At 38.3% G+C, this 21,005-nt stretch overlaps 1 protein-coding gene and 1 long non-coding RNA gene across 10 annotated transcripts in view; one reads left to right on the forward strand and one right to left on the reverse strand.

Annotated features, from left to right (window-relative positions):
• chd9 (chromodomain helicase DNA binding protein 9) overlaps positions 1-21,005 on the forward strand; it is an 87,764-nt gene that overhangs the window by 28,268 nt on the left and 38,491 nt on the right. For 8 of the 9 annotated variants that reach the window (XM_032561336.1, XM_032561337.1, XM_032561339.1 and 5 more), the window contains one exon: positions 8,848-9,260. In XM_032561336.1, coding sequence (XP_032417227.1) covers positions 8,848-9,260 — 413 coding nt within the window. Of the gene's footprint in view, positions 1-5,391; positions 5,566-8,847; positions 9,261-21,005 lie in introns of those variants that run through there. The other variant, XM_032561342.1, reaches the window with a different exon arrangement.
• Positions 1,561-5,549, reverse strand: LOC116719007 (uncharacterized). Its single transcript, XR_004339048.1, has 3 exons — positions 5,535-5,549; positions 4,837-5,395; positions 1,561-2,061 (listed from the first exon to the last, which is right to left on the reverse strand). It is a non-coding gene; the product is annotated as an uncharacterized LOC116719007 (long non-coding RNA).

The raw sequence follows: 21,005 nt of genomic DNA on the forward strand, positions 1-21,005 counted from the left end.
TGATATTTTTGAAATGTAAGGTGTTTTCCACCTTACATATTCCAAGCATTTTGATTAAGTTTTAAACTCTTTTATTATTCATATTTTATATTAACTTTAATTCATACAAAAGTTAGTCTTTATTTTTGTTTAAATACCATCGACACAAGTGGCTGGGATTAAATGTTTCCAGTGATTACATTCTAATATGTAAATAAAATCAACTAACGTTATTAGAAATAATGAGCGAGTTAAATCCAGTTCAGTCTTTCACTTTCAGCCCTTCACTCCACAGGATGAAGCATCACTGTCTGATTTGAGGTTTGAAAGAAACTAAATTTTAAATCTATGTAGCTGTTCCATACTTTTCCTGATTTTAAGATGGTTTTTACACCATTAGAGTGTAACTAATGTGAAATATTAAATTACATAATGATGTTATCTAGACCAGATTTCTTTCTTTCTTTTCTGTCCTGCACTCGGCTCACAAACACAGGGATCTTGGAAGTCTGTGCTGGCTAAATTAGTTTGTTATACTTGCACATTTCTACTTGTTTTATGCATTCTACATAAATTGTACAGCATAATTATTATGGAAACTGTGGAAAATCTCAGCATTGGTTTTTATGATTCGAGGCTCTTTGTTATTAAATTACCCATTTAATGTTGAGATGTAATTTATGTAAAAGACTTGATTCTGTAACCATAACAATCTCAAGTTCTGGGAGAAAAAAATATTCCCAGGTTGCATTTTTGAAAAGCTTCTTTTAATAAGTCTGTTCTGGCTTTAAACTAAATAATAAACTAATAAAAATGCGGCATATTCTATATACATAAACGGGTTTAAATAGTAAAGGTCATACACAAAGCAGTCAGACTTGGTCTTGAGTTAATTTAATGGCTTAAGTCACCCTCAGGAGGGTGATCCAGCTCCACGAGCAGCAATATCTGCCCTAAATAACGTGGGTTTTTTTTTCCTTACTACTGTGAAAGCAGTAATCTGAAGGAGCCGTTTACCAGATCAAACATCCAACATTGGCTGCCGTCCATGATGGATCAAACAGCTTGTTCCCATTCAGCTAACCGTTGATGGTGCCCTGGATAACATTGGGTAACATCATATTCCTCTGCTGGATCATTTCTGTGTATGCCCCGAAGCGCGGGTATGAACTTGCCATCTTGTCGGCTCCAGTCAGCACACTGCTCGCTTTCTGCTCTCATTTCCATAATGGTTAGTTAGTTATAGACCCCTCTTCCCTGGGACAGAGGACCGCCTCACTAATACAGGCTATTTGATGGTAATCGTGTTTAGAGACGGACACCTGTATATTTGCAGCAGCTCTACCTCTCTGGGCGGGAAGGACATTTTTTTTTTTTCATTTATAACCCACTTCCTTTCACCAGCATTGCCTCTCCACTCCCCTTCTTCCTCCTCCCCTCCTCTTCCTCTCCACTCTGTCATCTGTCCTAAAAGGAAGCCCCTCCCTTCCAGAAAGTGCTGCCTGCCTCGTTTGCATATTAACTGTCTACTTGCCAGGGAGCTGTGGCTTCATGCCATTTGACCGTTGAAGCCTGTGAATGTTAACTGTTACTCCATTTTCCAGATTTATTCTTCTTTTGGTAAAATCAGGAAGTATACACTGATATTTTCTGAATGAATGACACATTCATAAAATCAACTTTTCAGTTCAGAAGGTTTTTCACCTTCTGCTCAGAGTCAGTTTCTTTGCTCATCAGATGTGACAGGAGGGAGAAACCACCGTGGGTTTTTCGAGCATGCTAATTTATTTGGACACAGGGATTTTTGAGGGGACCTTTTATTGTTTGCATTTTACTGGCCATGTGTGCTTTTTCAACTCATCCCCAGGTACTGTACCCTGGTGGGCATTATCTAACAGTTTGTTTAGCTGGGAGGGAGGGGCTGTCCTGCTCAGCATCCCAGCAAGCAGGCGGTCCGCTTTAAAGTCCAAACTTCAAGGCTGTGCTTTGGCAGGTTGATCCCAAGCCTGCTGCTGCCGGTGCCGCTGAAACTTGGAAAGAGCCGCCATTACTTTGCGCTCCAGGAAGCTGTCTCCGTCTCTGCTGGAGACACAGAGCAGAGAGATGTAAAACAACACAAACCACAGAGAGGTACTGTGAGAGCCTCTACAACCATTCTTCTACATACATGACCTCGTCCCCACATGAATACTTGTGTAATTTCAGAGCTAGTCCACACCATCCTGGTTGTTTAGAAGCTAAAGCCACATTGTGTTATTAACCACATATGGTCACCCACATATTTCACACTGCATCTGAGCAAACTCACAAGTATTAGAGTGATACTGGGGGTTGGAATGGAACCATATTGGTGGAGATTACATAAGACGGCATAGTACATAGCATGCATAGCCTGTAAAGTTTGTGACTGGCAGTCAGGGTGCTCATATTTATCGAAATTCTCTGATTTCCTTCTGTTATTTTGCTCTTCAATGAATCTTTTTGAATCAGTTGCCCTATCGTCAGTCTGACTGGCACAGAGATGAGTAACCAGGTGCTGTGTGTAAGAGAGGGCTAATGGTTTGAGTCATATGTTTTAAGCAGTCATTCCACATCAAATCTGAATTTTGCATGCATAAATGCATGATTGCAACTATCTTGCACTAATTTTTAGATTACATCCAACAGCTGAGAGGTTTTTCAAACATGTTGTCTGAGTGAACCATGTCCTAGAGTGGCAAACATGGGACATAGTGTTTAAAGTTATTTCTCTGAAAATGTATCAGTTCTGAGTAAATTTCCCTACGCCTGCTATCATGTTGTGCATCCCCAATGTCATTTTGAGGGTATTTTAGTTTGAAAGTTTTACCAGTTATGCATTGCAACTGTTAATTTTATTCATTTTCAGTCAGTTTATATCAACTACCCACATTCCCCTTTTCTTAGTGTCATCAGTTACCCTTTATGACATATTTTCTCATTTTGTCAATTTAACAGCCAAGAACATTGGTTAGTAAAAACGTTAGTTACAATGCAAATTGAAATGAAAATATTGACATTTCAGAAATGTCACCTATTAAGTATTTTAAACCAAAATATTGCCTATTTTCTTGAAACTAATTAAACATCCCACGGTTTATAAAAAACTGGCTGCGCCATTGTGTCCTAAAGTATTTTTAAAATATATTTTATTATTTTTACACACAGTTCCTGACAGTGACTTCAAAGTAGCAATAGAGTTATAACTTAATCATCTTAGAAAATTATTCATTGGCCCATATTATTGATCAATGCAGAGATGGATAAACCAGTTGCTACAAATGTTGCTCCATGTTTTTCACACTTCTCTTGTGTGTCTTAGACTTTCTCTGTTACAAATAACATTTGCACTTACTGCAGGTAGACTGTTAAATAGGCAGATAACCATATTGCCAGGCAAAAAACATCAAATATGTGACCAACAAGTATTGCATTATTAATAGTGTTATTAAATAATAATAATAATTTAGCACACATTGATCTTGTGATGACAGTATCTATCAATCAGACTGTATTGTACAGAGCAATGTTTGTAGTTTATATTTGCAGGGCAAGCCTAAATAGCATTATTCCAAATTAATTTGTATTTGCTCGACCTTAACTCAATACAAAATGAGGTGCAGCAAAAAAGAAAAAAAAACCCTAAAATAATTATGTTGTACTTGTTGATAATTTACTGTTAAATGGAAAGTTTATTTGAAAATGATTACACTTAAAAAAAAGTTGTTTGTAAACACAAAAGATTTAAATTTCAAGTTTAGTACTTTCAGTTTCTTGACAGTACATGACTTGGGACTTGTCTTGAGTTGAACGGATTTACTCATATTTATGACTTGCCAAACACTGACCTTATTCCCATCTCTGAAATTTTTTGTAGAATTTTAGCATTGTTGAAAAACATAGTTTGTAATTTACAAAGCAAGAAAATGGGATGTGGGGGATTGAATAGTTTCCCAAATATGACACAAATCATTCATTGTTTCACTCTTGTAGCCCATTATGTCATGAGCTGGATGCACCTCTAGTTATATGCATTAGTGATTGAGGACTGACCCAGTAGTGCTGAGTGCTGTACCTGGCTTCAGGCCAGTCGCGTGTCTGAAAAATTCCCAGTACCATGTGCGAGCTGGTGCACATGGCCGCTGGATTGTGGTGTCAGGACTTCCCTTAAAGGTGTTCTCATTCTCTCAGATTTTATTCTGGCGTTCATCTTTGGTCAGGAAATGCCTGTTTAGTACTTTTCTTACCTTCCTGTCTTAACGCTCTTCCTCGTCACTGTTGCATAATGGCCCAACTTTGACCTTGTTTAAGTGCTGGTGTTGATTTGAAATCAATTTTAGCATTTGGGAACTGGTTTATCTGCGTGTTTTGGCAATCTGTAAATAAATTGGCACATCTTACATAGAAGCCGATGCAAGGACTCAAAAAAAGGAAGCACTCATTCTGAAAATCTACAACGTGGGAGATATCCAGTACTTTGGGGGTTAAGTTGAGAAAGTTAATGTAATAACTGCTAGCACCATCTGCTGGCCTACTTCCTCACAAAGAGAGAGAGAGAGGGGGTGAGTGAGAGAGAGAAAAACGAGTCTGGGTTTTAACGACATCTCTAATATTCATGCTGATGCATTTTGCTTCTTTGTGCTTTCATTTTCCACTGCTCCGGCTGCCTCAGTCGCAAGCTCGCCACACACCCCAGCTAGGCGGATAGAAGGGCAACAAGCAAGGACCGGGAAAGCGATAAGTATAGGGAGGGGAAATAGAAGGGAAAACCAACAAAACCAAACAACCGAGAAAGGTCAAACAAAGCCTTTTCTTTAAGCAACAAGAGGAGAAACCTACCTTTATCTGTCTGCTGAAGAAGACGAGGAGATACGTAAAAAGGGAGACGACAGAGCAGAAACGGCGAAAAGAAGGAGAATTAAGAGGACCAGAGAGGCACCGAGAGCACACTCACGAGAGGCAGGAGGAAAAGGGGACTCAATGTGGGGGGGAGGAGAGAGGAGGCAGGGTAAGGCAACTCTGACACACACGCGCAGAGAGAGAGAGTAAGGCTGAAGCCGGACGACGGCGAAGCAGCACGCAGCAGCAGAATGAGAGCTTCCTGGACTGCCACGCACCTCCTCTACCGCCAACAGCGCTGCTCCCTCATCACCCTGTGAAGAGACGAAAGAGGGAGGAAGAGAGAGAGAGAGAGAGCTCCCCATGCGCTCCTCTTGAGCCCTGCCCGCTGGGGGAGGAGGCGACGGAACGGTTCCAGCACCGCTCTCACTCTCGCCCGAGGAGACAAGCTGACCGGGAAAGGAGGAGGAGGAGGGAGGAGGGGAGGAAAACCAGGAACGAGCAAGTGAGGGAGGGGAGGGGGGGGACACCAGCTCAAGGAAGAGTGACAGAAACCGGACTGTGGAAAAAAAAAAAGAGAGGAGTGTTTGGAAGAGAAGGAGTGAGTGAGCAACAGAGAGAGCAGGAACACGGTGAAAGGGCAAGGCTTTTGTTAGCCGGTTGGAGAGGGGGAGCAAAGAGGAAGAAAAAAAACTCACCATGTCTACAGTGAAGAGGCCAAGAGGAAGGGTAAGTGAACTGCTCTCAGAGCTGGGAGGGAGGAGGAACGAGGGTGGGGGGGGGGGGGGGGGGGGGGTGAGAGGAGGAGGAGGAGGGGCCCGGCAGCAACTGAACAACCTCCTCTGCTACTGGCTCATGCTGCACTGCCGCCATCTTGAACTCATTGCTGAATTTTTTAATTTTTTATTTTTTTTCCCCCATGTTCCGCTTTACTCTCATTCTTTCTACTGCGTGTGGCATAATGAAGACGCGGCGGATTCATCTAATTTCCCCCAGCCCCTCTCGGCCTTTCATGTCACACATCACTTTGTCATTCTCCTGTTGATCTGCGCCTACAGCTGTCCTGCTCTGTAGTTTCAGTGCACCGTGTGGTGTGTGTTTGCCCTCCACGAGTTGAGCCCGTCAGTCACCAGAGAGCCCACTCCATGTGGATATGAGGGGTGGGCATGGAGGGAAAGGTGTCCAACCTAAATGGAGCTTACTCTACCTTTTCGTGGGCTCTGTCGGACCCCGCCGTTTTCCACGGGACTGCGTGCTGTGAGAGAGATTGAAATCACTGCAGTGCTGGCAGGCTGTAATTTCAGTTATTTATAGATGTATTACACAGCTGCAGCGCTCTCAGTTTTGGTGCATTTTATCTTTTCTCTCTCCCTCTCTTTAGCTTCGCTGATAGAAGCCTGTTTTTGTATATTTTTTTTGCCCTTCCTCCTTCATGTGTGTTCATGTTCTTTTCTTATGCATTACTTTCAACTCCTCCCTCTGTTTTTTTTAACCATTAACCTGAATGGGAACATTCCAGCTTGATCCAGGAAATTTCTTCCTAATAACCTCAGCAGAGAAGCACACGTGAAAATCATAATGCAGCTCTTGTATGTGTTTTTTTTTCTCTCCCCTCCTCTACTTTCTTCCAGAGGAATTGCTAATCATTCATTCCCTCCCCCCACTTTGGTATTGAGGTTTAAGCTAATTCTCTTTTATTTTGCTAGCAGTGTGGAAAGGGGGAGAAAAAAAAGCAACTAGGCGCGCCTGGGCCATGTAGCCATACACAACACATTTTTAGATTAGGTCATCCATTTATGGGTTCTCTTTTTTGCTGGGCTGACAGCCCACAACGGGGCATAACTGCAGTAACTGCATCCATTATTCACATATTATCATGTATCACTGAGGCTGGATTATTTATGTCTGCAAGGCACAGTGCATGTGCACGAGCATGTGATTAAGTCAACGACCAAGTCAAAGAATAAAATTTACTTCAGACTTGTCATGTCAACTGGTGTCCACCTGATCTGAAAAGATTCTCCACAGGAACACTGATCTTTCCCTCCTGCTACATTTCCACTAGTTTCAGTTAGATGGGGTTTGTGAGAGTTGAAGTGAGTAACAGGCAGAGTGAGACTGGTCCACCCCCCACCTACAGCATCAGAGAAAGAGGCTCCGCTGTCTGACACAGCCTACAATTGGTCTCTGCTTTCTTAATAAGACTCTTACTTTCATAGATCATATTCCCATACCAAGTTATGCTATCATACCATATTTGGTGACAAACTAACTGTACAATATGTACCTACTTTTTGTAAAAAAAATAAACAAAAACACAAACAAACCCTTTCATTTGCTTTAAGTGTATAGGACTGAGTCCAATTTCCTGGTCTTCCTCATAAACCCCTGGGATTTTGAGTCTCCTCTTGGCCTAAGTCATGATGTGTGATTGTTAAAACATCTTACTGCAATATATAAAGGAATGTAACTGTTTACTGTGAATGTACTCATATGAAGGGTGGAAGATTAGCGCTGCTGACTGCTCTGGGTTAAGTTTCCCTTTGAAATCAACTTTTTATACCCTCAAGGGCAATTATCTTCCCTTTCATTCAAACCTTTTCATATCTATATACTGGTTCAGTTCTCATGGTAGCTAAGTATTTGTAGATAAATTAGAGAGATGAATTACTTTAAAAATTAAATTATATAAAAAAAAACTGTAGTAACTATTTGATAAATATTTCATGTGCTTTTACTCTTTGAAGTTCATATCCCAGTTTGGGCCAGCTAACTGAGAGATTACTACTGATCAAATAGCAATGAAAACTTTCCTGCTAAAAGGCATTTCTTGATATTAAATGATCACTCTTCCTTAAATTAAACATGATTAAATTATAGAAAAACACTTTAGATTTTTGAAAGGTAAAAACTGTCCAAAGAATCAGGTTTAATAGAACCAAAAATACAAACGTACGAAATGGCAAAGAGGTCAAATGAGCATAAAACAAAACACTTCCTGATTGCTCTTGTCCAGGTGTCTTTGAAATTACTGTTCACTTTTATTTTCATCTTTTGACTCCTTGAAAAATTTGGCAGATTGTGGCAACTCGACTGTATCGCTGCAATACTGTTGAGTTTCTTATCTAATGACGTTTGCTGAGGTTTTTAGCAAGGCTCAGGCACATCACCACTGCCAACCATTTAGTTCTAGAAATTGAACGTTGTTCTCTGGTTCAAAACTGGAATTACAAAACAGTCTGTAACAATATGATGTTGTTAAATGAAATTTCTTAAACTTATTAAAGAAAATGGTACGCATAAAAGATAAAAATACATCAAACTAAGTTGATGGTGTCCAAATTCAGTCAATGAGGGCCTGGTGTCCTGCCTGTTTTTAGATGCACCTCTGCTCCAACTCAGCTGATTCAAGTTGGAGAATGACCTTCACAGCAGGTCTTCTAATTCCCAAGAGACCTTGTATCGATCCAGTTATGTAATTAAGTTGAACCAGGACAACATTAAAAAAAAAACACACTGAACTGGACACTGTTCACTGGAAAAAACCTTTGTTGGGCCTGACTGGTCTACAAGAAACCTTTCTCCTCGATTATTAAAAACAGTTATGCTCCTGCTATTACCATTTTTAACTTTGTCTGTTTTAGGGCCTTTGGTACCATCTCTAGAATTACACTTTGTATGAAACCATGGCCAGGTTGGAAACCACAATAAGGTTGATTTGTACCTGCTTTGAAAATACACAATTAAAAGTAATTTTGTACAATTTGCTACTAATTTGCTGTAAGGAAATACGGTTTTACAACTACAATAAACGATTTTGGTCAGCAGAAAGTCACCTAGAGGTAATTTGATTTTATTCAGGGGACCTGGTGCAGTGGTATCTCTAATATTGGTTTGGATAATCAAGAAAGTGCTATTTATATCATGTCTGTCTTATTTGTGAAATGTGTTTGAGGAAGGTATGACAATTTTGAATAATAAACTTCTACCACTGTTCTTCTCTCCCCTTAGCCTCGAAAAAACCCCAATGGTCCCAGTAGCCAGGTGCGGGTCCTCAGTCCCCCTGTGAAGAGCAGCTCTTCCTCCTCCTCTTCCTCTTCTTCTTCGTCTTCATCCTCATCCAGCTCCTCATCGGAGAAGAGGGTGCCACGGAGGACACACCATCAGATGGAGTCAAATCTGCATGAGAAGCAAGAGAAGGCCAATAGGATAATATCAGAAGCCATCGCCAAGGCCCGACAGCGAGGAGAGAAGAACATCCCACGAGTTATGAGCCCGGAGAGCTTCCCCACCTCTTCTTCTCAGTACAAGAGCCACCGTGAGCGCGAGCACAAGGGAAACGGGAAGGCCCGGACCAAAGAGAAATCCTCCAGGAAGGCCTGCATTGTACCCTCCTCAAAGCCCAAGCAAAAGACCAAGATCGGGTATGTAAATGGCCTTCGTTCTTTTATTAAACCGCCAAAACGCACAACTTATTAAAGAATAACACACTAAGTAGACCTTTGATCATTATTCTGTTAATTCAATTCCTGCCTGAATCGCCGCAGCAATACATGAGCTCAAATTAGCATGTGACACATGCCTCTGGTTGGTTGCCTTCTGCTGCTGTGCTCCAACACGTCAGCATAGAGCTGCAATCATTCTATGTTTGTAATAATAATAAATCATTTATAGCCATCATTTGCTCCATTGATGAATTATTTATTACACAGTACAGCACAGAGTTGACAAGGATAGTTATATGATGGTAAGGAGAAATGTTACTTTTAAATCCATTGAACACAAATATTCTGCCAGGTAGCAGCAATGTATTTCGTCTTTGTACAGTTTCTTCCTATGGCTACCAAGATGGGAGCTCAAAGTTCAACTTTTACTACATACCATAACAATAAACCAGGCTTAATCAGCACAGACATGGGAAGACCAAACAAAGGCTGCATTTACATGTGAGATACTGCTGCTTCAGATGTTTAGGGAAGAAGTCCTGATGTATAGATATCGTAATCCATCTACCATCCCCCAATGCTTAACTGCTATATGCAAGTGTGCAGCTATAAGCCACACCCAACACAAGCTATTAAAATATCAGTTGGTGCAGATGTGAATGCAGAGGCATGAAGACAAAGGAGCAGACTAATGTTTAAATGCAGTAATTTCAGACTGAGCTGAATCTGGGGAAAAGGGAGCAGTAATTTTTTAGAGCACTGAAACGAGCAATATTTTTTATTTTTTTTTACCTGTTGTGGCAGACTGACAGCGGTCAACACTTCACCCAGCAGCTGGGTTGGTTAATAATTAGATGAGCTTGGCAGAGGAGGAGAGGTGTTGAACATGATAGATTTCATTTGTTGTGGTTTTGTGTGCATGTGATGATAAAGAGAGACCGATTTCAGATCACTGAGTTTTGTAAAGGTAATTCAGATTTTTCTATAAGCAATAAAAAATAACAAAATGAAAAATGGTTATCTACATAAATTGCCACAATTAGTTGGAATTATGATTATAACGGTGTGTCTCTGTGGATTATTAAAAATATAGTTCAAGTGAGCTGCATCACAAGATTTTACCTTTTGTTTCTGAAGATCCATTTTCTTAGATAACTGTCTAATTTACTATTATTATTATTTTTTTTTTTAAGATTTAGAGTTTGGTTACTAAGTTAACAATTCATCCATTCACTGTAATATTTCTAAAGAAAATTAAATTGTAAAGAGAATCAATGAAACCAATTTGCTTGGATACATTTAGCTTCTGGTTGTTTGTTGAAGTCTAATTCCTTTTCAAAAGTAGCAGCCCAAAGTTAACATGTGAAACACCGCCGTAAATAGGTTTTTGTAGAAGTTACCTACTCCTTGTCTGCTTCCTTTAAATTTACTTTTCACTTTATTATTTCTACCTAAAATGGCCAAGTTTGTCTATTTCAATCTTCTGGAGTATATGCTAATCAAAAGAAAGATCAATATTTTTCTGAGGTTATCCCCATTCTTGTCCAGAATACACTCAAATAAAATCAGTCACTGGCATTCTTCTTGGTGCACCTCCAGAGCAAATATAAAATAGAGCTGTGAGAGCTGAAACTTTGAGTAGATTGTGTCATCAGCCATGTTGATGCAATCTTACAGTTGTTTAGAGTTCAAATCAGCTCCAGTGTTGCAGCTGTTGAACAGAAAGACAGTTCATCATCCCTTAGCAAGTGAAGTTTTTCTAATTATTTTAAGGACCTTTTTATATTTGATTCAGAGAGCAGAATGCTTTGTTCTTGCTACTGAATGCAGATGTGTTTTTATATCTCCTAAATAACTTGATAAACCATTATGAAGCCTAATGATATTTCACTTTAGATTTGGGCTGCACAATACATCGTAAAGTTTTTATTGCATAATGCTTTGCAGTGAACTGCTTGGACAGCAGTAGATATTGGCTAAATAAATCATTAGTCTGCTAGTTATATATTTGGTAATGCTTGTTCTTTAATTCAGCAGTCATTAAGAAAGTTGTTTCAAATGTTTAGTTGTTTCAACAGCAAACGGAAATGGATGCAAGACTTTCAATAACAAAATTTCGTCAAAACGGAAATTATGCATTTTTTCCTAGTAGTTGCATATTTACCAATTATCTGAGAATCTAAAGCAGAAAAAATAAACACAGTTTAAGTATTTGTTTACTTTCACTAGTCACATTGTTATGGTAATAACCACCAACATGATCATGTCTCGCATTTTATTAATTTTGTGCAGCCTCTTTAGGCGTTCCAATATGTGTCCAATTAATACATGCATGTTAGTAAGATTATAGCCAGATCAACTATCTTTATTAAAATCCTGCACTTGGTAACTGAAACACTTATTTTACATATTTATTTTGTAGAAGAAAGCTTAGAATCACATCACAGGAAATAGACTTTCACTTTGGAGTATTTAATATAAACACAAGATGCAATATGTGATTTAAGCTCTTCACACTCTTGTACATTCCTTAGAAATGGTTTTAAAAGATTGGTCGCGAATTTAGTAAAATTTCAGACTCTACAGGAGTGTTTCAAACCAGTTCTTGCTGGAATATTCATGGATTGTACCTGTATTAGCTGAGCATCCAACTAGGAGAGACATTTCTGACATTTCTTTGGCACATGATTTGTTCATTTTCTTACTGCCTTCTTTTGTGTTTTTATTTTTTAATTTTTTAACATGACAGTGATCTTTAACTGTCTGTGTATTACTAGAGGCTTGTGGGAGTGCGTGACTCCTTCATGTGAGGTGTGAAGATTCATAGCCTGGAAGATTTCATGCTTGTAGATCTTTTACTTTTCTAGTAATCAGAAAAAGGATACTTCATGGCTTATATTGGAGGGAAGATGTTAGTCTTAAGCTCTTTATGAGGAACACAAGTTTAACTTTTAAAAAAATATTATTTAATATGAAACGTGAAAAAAATGTCTGAAGTGAGAAGCAAACATTTCTTAATTTGCAGTAAGAACGGTTAATTTTCATTCAGGTGGGCTATATGTTCCAACCATGAAAGGTAAAAACAAGAACAGTCACAGTTTTGTAACGCTGCAAAGCAAATATTGAAATATCAATTCAAACACCACCACATTTGTCTTACTGCCACATAATTATTCTTTTCATGATTAAAATTTCAACACTGGCTTTTAGGATTAACTCATAAGAAAGCAGTGAAGTTTCAGCTCGATGTATATTTGTTAAAAGGGGTGTGTGACTACCTGGAGACTTTAGAATGACAGGAGGAAAATTTCTTACCCAGCAGAACATTCCAGCTGTAATACAACACCGCTCGGGTGTATCTTTTGTTGCAACAGTGTTAGCATGGCATCTGCTGCAATAAAATTTTAAAGTTAGCCTTTGCATTATAAACTGTAACGTCTGTTTTCTGATGCACAATGCATTGGATATAATTACTTCATGGCCATGGGGATGGTACAATGTTTCAAAACCTCTTTTGGACTTTGCCTACCCTAACTGGGCCTGCTTCATCTATATGGGTCATTTTCTCACTTGGACATTGAGAGTTGATGAAGCAAGGTTGTACTTTTGTTCCCTACTATTTATATTTGTCATATTTAGATGACTGGTGCAAAATGCATTTGTATGTGTGAGTCACTACCATTCCGCATGTCAATACCTAATCCGGAAGAGGGTTTTAATGCATTTTTTTTTTTAGGCAAAGCAAGACATGGTAAACAATTTATTGCAGTGAAAAATCTGGTTCATAACCATTTACCAGTAGGATCTCCCCATAAAATATTTTTCCTGGGAGCAGAGGTATTAACCTATTTCTAGAGTCATCACTTTAGCCTTTGTCTGAGGGAATGTGCTAGACAGGACACGGAAAACCTGAGGTGTATGTGTGTGTTTTGTTCACTGTGTGCTCAGACTTCCATTGCATCATCTGACAGTTGTTTAAGCAGGGAATGGAGCCTGAGATAAGACTATTAACCTAATTGTCTGTGTGCTCAACTGTCTTTTTCTCTGAGACCACCATACAGTTTGCTTTGTTTCCTCTAGAATTAATTCTTTTTAATTTCCCGCAAGTGCCTTCTGATTGTTTAGCTTGTTTGCTCTACCAAGGCTTCGGAAAGGGGAAAAAGAATTAGTATCATCATGGAAAATCTGCCTGACTGATAACTAAAGTAAATAAGAGGAGCAGATTAGAAGAATGCACTAACAAACTGTTACAACTACGTTAAAATTATGAATATGTCATTTTTATATTTATACTCTGACAAAGTCAATTTATTTGGACATTATTAAAGCCCACTAACATGGAGGTTCTTGACATATCAAGCGGCATGTTATTTTACTGTAGCATGAAATGATATTGCCATCAGCTTTAATAAGAAATGCTGATTTATTGTGAGTCCTCATCAGTGCAAAGATTTCACCAAGATGTCACAAGGAAGAAACTGCATCAGAATACTTTAGGAGAAATCTAAATGTTCAAACTCTGATGCAGATTTGTGGGCTTTTTTGGAATTAATGCAAATCTTGCAATGTATCTTGCAACATCTTTCTCTGAACAGTGTGGGTGATCCTGCAAAAATCAGTAGATCAGAATTTACTCATTTTTAAACAGATATGACATCATTATTATCATCTATGTGATTAACACAGTTATCCTTACCAGTATTACTAAGATCATTCTGAGTGATTATAGAAGAAATGTTGAGCTTATCTTAATTCTGAGTTCTCAGAATGTTGTATACATTTTTACATTTAGCATTTTAATGGCGGATGCTAAAATCTCAGATAAAACACAACAATTTCCATTCAGTTTTACTGTTTTATACTGAAAGTCTTGGTCTCTCTTGCCCTCTCATTGCCTTGATGAGCCGTAGACATGTCTAAGGATGTTTCAAACAAAATGCTCTTAACTTTTAAATTGCATGTCTTTGCTTCTGCTTTCATTTTTAAGCACCTTTCTAAAACCAAAAAGAGCAAATGTAGCATTGTCTTCATTCAGTAAAAGCTTCCAAACCGAAGAGTCACCACAATTTGATGTTTATGTGTAGTTCTTTCACTGATTGAAAAAAAACGAACGAAAAACAATTGGATTTTGAGCTTCTAAATAGTCACCAATGAGGCTGAAATTGCCAGATTCTGGTTAACCTCTAATTTCTTTGTTTTATTGTAAAAAAACACTCTTCATTTGAATTGCTATGTTTTCTTTGGCACCAAACAGCATTATTTTGTTTGATAGCTTCACTGCTGGTAACTCTGCATGTCTAGTTGTGCAATAAACTATTCAGATTGACTATTATTGCTAACAGATCAACACTGTCTTTAGTCTAAATAAACAGACAAGAACGAACTGATGTAAAAGTAACCCCATTGTGAAAGTTTTATTGCAACTATTAAGTTCTTTTGATCTGGTAGTCTGCTTGGGTTTGAGCCCCACATTGAGTAGCGCCTAGCTTTCACTCTTCAGCTCCAGAAGACTAAAGACACAGAAACACCTATCAAAAATGTTAAGAACACCTTCAGAGACCCACAGTTCAAAATGTTTTAACAAACCCTTCAAGATGTAATGCATCTGTGTAGGTGTAATTTCTGTGTCGTGCATTAAAAGCCAGTTATTTATGCAGTCGCTGTCATATAGCAAAATATATCAGGTGTGAAGTACTTTCCAGATCTGACTTGTGTTGAGCTTTTTCAGCAGTTTGAAATTGGAGCTAAACTGTATCTGATGTTGTTACTTGACTTCTCCAGTTCTGGCTAAGTTTAATTGGTCTTTCATGTCACATAAGTGTTTTTCACAAGGATTGTTTTCACTGGAACGTGAGATTGTTTAGATTGTATAGATATAAATTTTCTTTAGTTATTTGGACATGTGATATTGCAACTTTTGTTTTAAAAACAATTCCTGTTTTTAATGACTGAAACCAGAGCATAAATAATGTTGAATATTATTTTCAGTTTGTTTTTTCTAAAAGAACAAACTGACAAGTATTACAAAAATACTATAAAATTATACATGATTTGTGTATTTTATTGAGGTAAAGTTTATGAGCTAAAAATATGAAGCATCATAATCTATCCTTGAGGGATTAATTTTTTTTTCTTTTATGGGTCAGGCTTGACCGATCACCGGTCTCTGTGGGCTGAAATGAGCTTTTCCAGGCAGCCTACCTGCTGAAAAGTACCCTCATAATCATCCGTTGAAAGCACCATGCCACTCATCTCCTTTTTGTTTCTCCCTCCCCCCTATCCTCTTCAGGTTTTCTTTTTCCCCCCATAATATAAATTTAGTTCTTCCAGCTCGCTCAAAGCAGTGCACCCAGTGTGTTTCCTGTGAGCAAGCATGTTCATGATATGCTTACATTACAAAGCAGCAGGGTGGCAGGAAAATATCAAACAAAATGGAGCTTGTGAGATCAATTACATGATAGAAAATGGAGGTTTAAGTCTAGTGTATGCGGCAGAGTATGGCTGTTCATATTTCAGAGCTCTCGTCCTAGGTGTCTAATCTCTTCTCCCCTCAATTTTTTTTTATTACGAAAGGCTAAAGCTGTTTTTTAATTGTTTTTTCCCTAGTTAATCCCCTGCAGGGTGCACATGTGTTCACGTGTACTGGTGTGTGTGGTTTATTTGAACATGTTTGTGGCTCTTGGTTTTGTGTGTGTGTGTGTGAGGAAGTGAGACCAGGAGAACTGCCTATTTTTTTAATGCATTTGCTGAAAAAAAGCGGAGCTCTTGTGTGGCCATGTGCACTGTGCTGATACAGTATTTGTCTTTTGGAGGGGCCATATTGATGTCGTTACTACTGCTTCCTCTTAGCTGTGTGGCACTGAGATTATAGCCTTCCATTCATAAGAAGGGGAGGGGGGATTTCCCCAACAAGAACGAGCACGGCTGTGTCAGTAAGCCCCTCAGGATGCCTAGGATAAGCAAACACTTTCAGAGCACACCTAATGGCAGTTTTGAGGATGAGTCGGTCCTATCTAGCAAGAATTTCAGCAGTAGATCAACAAAAATGCGATGCAGGCAGTCTCCGTGGCGTGCTGAAGCGCCATCATAGTCTGAGCTTTTAAAGCCATAACCGGTGTTGATTCCATTAAAAATCAAAACTGAAACGCACACTTCCTGTGGCTGCACGCCAAGTAGGCCAGGACAACACTGTGGGGACAAGGGATGGGAGGTTATTTGGCACAATAGAAGAACCAGAGCCAAAAAAGCCTTGAACAGCAACCAGCCCATTACTCTGAGGGAAAAGCTTGTGGTTGCAGATCATCAGGGATCACTCAGCAATGTCGGATCAGGGGCAGCTGTAGTCTAATTAGAAATGCAAGATGGCGGAAATTCCTGAGGGAGAACCAAATAGAGAAATTAAATTTAATTTAGAAAAAGTAAGAGCAGTGTGCAGAGGTAAAACTAGAGGAAACTTGTCCTAAATTACAGTAGAGTATCATTGAAAGTTAAGTTAATTTATTTCAGTAAGTTTGTTCAAAAAGTAAAACTCTATAGACAAGTTACACATAGTGATATATTTTATGGGGTTTTTGTTATGTTGATTAATTATGGTTTGTTGCTAATTAAAACATTGAGATTTGAAAAAAAAGAATATAGCATGAGACCAATAGAGCAGGTATTGGTACTTTTGACAGAGTGTTCAGGAGTCAACTCCTGCTGGAAAATTAAATCAACATCTCCATAAACCTCAGCAGAGGAAAACGTTAAGTTTAGAAAGAACAATCTGGCAGATTGTGATAACTTTGGAGTTCAAAACACAGTGAACAAACACCAGTAGATAACACAGATCCCCAAATCATCACTGACTGGACCCTTGATTTCAAAATTAATTGGTAGTTGTACTTTTATCTGAGGAATATAATGGGCCTGTTTCTTCACTTGGCCTTGGCAGGGGACACTTTTGTCGTAGTCTCTTGGCTTGGAGTGGTAGTGATAAATATAGTTCCTACCCAGCTACATTGTTTATCACATTGTTTTCCTTTCACTCAACTTTATGCTAATAAACATAAAAAACAGGACTAAGTGAAAAGTCATTCTTCATTAATGATGTTTTGTAACTTTCCCTCAGCGATCAAGACTATCAAGAAAGCAGGTTTTCCATGATTATGTGGAAAACAGTTGTGTAAAAAGAACAAAAATCATTTTCCCATTGTGATATTCTAACTTTCTGAGAACCATAACGTTGTGGTTTCATTTGCTGAGATTCAGAAGTAACTAAAATAAAAGCTTGAAATATGACTGTCATTAATTTATGCAATTTGAGTTAGTTTTTGAAGAAATGACTGAAATAATTCAACTTTTCACCATTGAATTACCCTATAAACACTTCATGAACATAATAAAAGTGTCATTTTTGTGGGGAATGTTTTAACATCAGAGTCTCTTAACCAGGATTCTGAGGAGTAAATGTAGCTGCTTCCACGGTCCTGTTTCTGTTTGAAAATCTGTTTTCTTTCTTTTTATGAAAACTTCGAGGCTAGCTGGAAGCCTGTTGAGTCAAAAAGAGCTTGTACATTTGAACCAATGTTATTAAATCTCTGGGTGGTCCGATTTATCTTCCACAGCAGGCTGTAACAGACTATACCCACTGCTAAGATGTGGTTTAGGTTTTGTGTAATTCTGTTTGCATTTATGAGTGGGATGTACACACACAGGATGTATGCTAAATCTATACTTTTTAATAGGCGTAGGGCCTTTTTTTAACCAAGGTAGCTACTAATTATGATCAAGATTTCCATCTGTATGTTGGGTGTCTGACTCAGATTTTTATTTTGCTTAAGAAAATTTATCATCCTGTATCAAACCCGAATTATGTCTTGGTTGTGCTGCATGCTGGCAGATCCCATGAAAAGCCACGTTAGCTTATTTTTGGTTTGCAGTGGATATGTCAAACATATACCTGAAGTTGTTAGGGAACATGCAGAGCTTCTTTGCCAGGAAGTGATGTCGAAATGAATGTTACTGTGCACAACACCAGATACAATCCTAAGGGAATGTTGCTAAGAAACGGTAATCTGAGACTATCACCGGGATCCGTGAAATGGAATATCACACAACAGGAGCAGGGATGCCTTTAGAGGTGGCGGTTCTTTGTTAAAGGGCAGCTGCATGAATCTGCTGGGGATTTCTGTTGTTTTCTAACTTCACAGATGTGCTTGAGAGGAAATCTCCACAAACCGTAATGTTTTTAATGGATTTTATTTTTTGATCGACCAAGACAGAGTGGTGAATAACAGTAAAGTGGAAAGAAATGGATACATAGTTTTTGTTATTTAAGAAAACTGTGACAGACATTCAGCTGGCTGTCCCGAGATTAAAATTTAATTGCACATTATTAGATCATGCTTAATCAGGTTGGATGAATTGCATCTGTAAACTGAACTTTTCTGTTTTTTTCCCCCCCAGATTCTCTGTTGGATTTAGGTGTAAAATTTGACTAGGCCATTCTAACAAACAAATATGCTTTGGTTTACAGTCTCTAGCTAGCTTCCTTGTACCTGCTGAAGAAAAGCATCCCCACAGTATGATACTGCCACCATTTTGTCTCGCAGTTGTGACTGTTGTAAAACCTATCCCTACTTTAAGTATCTGTAAACTTTATCACTAACCTGTCTGGTGTTACTTTGTCTACATGTTGCTGTTTGTTGGCTGATGTTGTCTTAGCAAACCTCCAAAGCCTGAACAGCTATAATTATGCAGAGATTAAATTAGACTCCATTTATAATGTAGGGATTTGCAATTGACTATGCTTGATTTTATTTAGGAGTATCAAATTAGAAAGGATTGGATAAATATACATGCCACATTTTTATGCTTCAAACAATAAGTGACCAATAAATAGGGGGAAGTCAAAGGTAAAGCAGCTTTAATACGATAATATTTTCATTATCCGTTTGTAATGAAAATGGCCTATCCAGTTAACCAATTATCCTCCAATTGAAATTTATTTCTAATTGGCAACAACACAATTCTGTTGCTTGTACAGCGATTTGATAATCTGATTAACAACCATTTTGGAAAAAGCAGTGTGTTTAACGATCAGTCTAGAGTAATATTTACATGGTTTTTCAAGCATATTTACTTATGCTCCTGCTCTTCCCACAATGTAATTAAAAAATGTTTAACACCATTCACACATGCTAGGAAGCTGTTTCCATCTCAGATCCTAATAGGAAAACAATTAACACCACATTTGGAGTGCTGAAAAGGGGAATATTCATTTTTTTGACTTGCTTAGAACATTGCATTTGAACAGATTAAAGCTGTTTTTTTATTTTTCAGTGTTTCATTTGTTTGAAGAATTATGAGACGGGGAAGGGAGGAAAAAGGGTAAATCAAATCTTAATTTGACACTGCGTGGGAATCTCAGTTTTCATTTAAGTGCTATATCCGGGGATTAATGAACAAAGTGGAAATGAGGAGATGGATTTGCTTTATTTGCCGAGTTGTTTACTTTTTCTCTCTTACACATTCTTTGGCCGGTTGACTCTGTCTACTGAATACCCTCACTGTCTGAAGAACCGAGTCTGGCAGCTTATCAAAAGGAGGGAGTATTGACCAATATAGGGCTCTTTGTTCATATACACTGTGTCAAGATGTCTTATATAAACAATCTCTTGTAGATGTTCACTTACCTCCTCGTGCAGTCTGCATGAGCACTCCCGTGATTAAACAGTTGAAACCACTTATGGACACATGCTTTTTTCTCACTGACATGAAAATGTAAATATTGCCTGTTTTTGTTGAGATAAGATTACCAAAATAATAAGAATTGTTAGACTTCCAATAACTTTGCACAATAACTGGCGCAATTATAGCCGATACAGATCTGGGTTCATTGTCCAGTTGGAGGGCCATTTTTCTCCAACCATCAACTTCCTGATTCTCTTGAGCTTATGGTTGCTTCAGTATTGCCATTTTTCCCCCCTCTTTGGGACATGAATTTTTGAAATCCACCAGTCCCTCCCACAGCAAAGCGATCCCAGAACATGATGCAGCCACCTCTGTACTTTACAGTTGGGAAGGCGTCCTAAAGCTTTCTAGCGTCCCTCTTTTCAGTAGTGATGCATTGGAGGAAATGAGCTGAGTGATTGTTTACACTTGTGATTTCACTCATGAGAAGTTTTAAATTAAACACAATGTGGTGCTGGAGAGAAAGTAACACAACTACATTGTATTAATAACCATAGAAAAATAGTTTATTGAAAGTATGCTCATAATACACACAAAACATTTAAGTTTTTTTGTTATGTGGCTAATACAAGTGGTATTGTTATTCTTCTGATAACCCAGTAGGTCCCAATGTCAGCGACCCGCAATAATGAACCGTAAAGATATTTTTACCTTTTTCTGGCAACACCAGACATTGAAACAATCATATATTTCATATAAAAAGGTCTTATTTTTCACTGCTTATGTAGTCTAAAATGATAAACATTTAAGTTGTACATCCTGATAATGAGTTTTTTTGACACTGACTTCTCTGTAAGGAAATGCTCAGACCTGTGTCTTGTTAAAATATGGTGCTGATCCGTCTTTTTTCTTATGAACTGACATTACGTAGGGCAAGTTGCATTTGTATCTGTTTACTGATGCAGAGCTCGCTTTAAAGCAGGATTTTTGTATTTGCATGCACAATAAACCAGCATAAATGTTGTATTTCCCATTTTTACCTGCCAGCCT

Source organism: Xiphophorus hellerii, chromosome 4 (genome assembly GCF_003331165.1).
Source record: "Xiphophorus hellerii strain 12219 chromosome 4, Xiphophorus_hellerii-4.1, whole genome shotgun sequence".
In the NCBI taxonomy this organism is placed as follows: domain Eukaryota; kingdom Metazoa; phylum Chordata; class Actinopteri; order Cyprinodontiformes; family Poeciliidae; genus Xiphophorus; species Xiphophorus hellerii.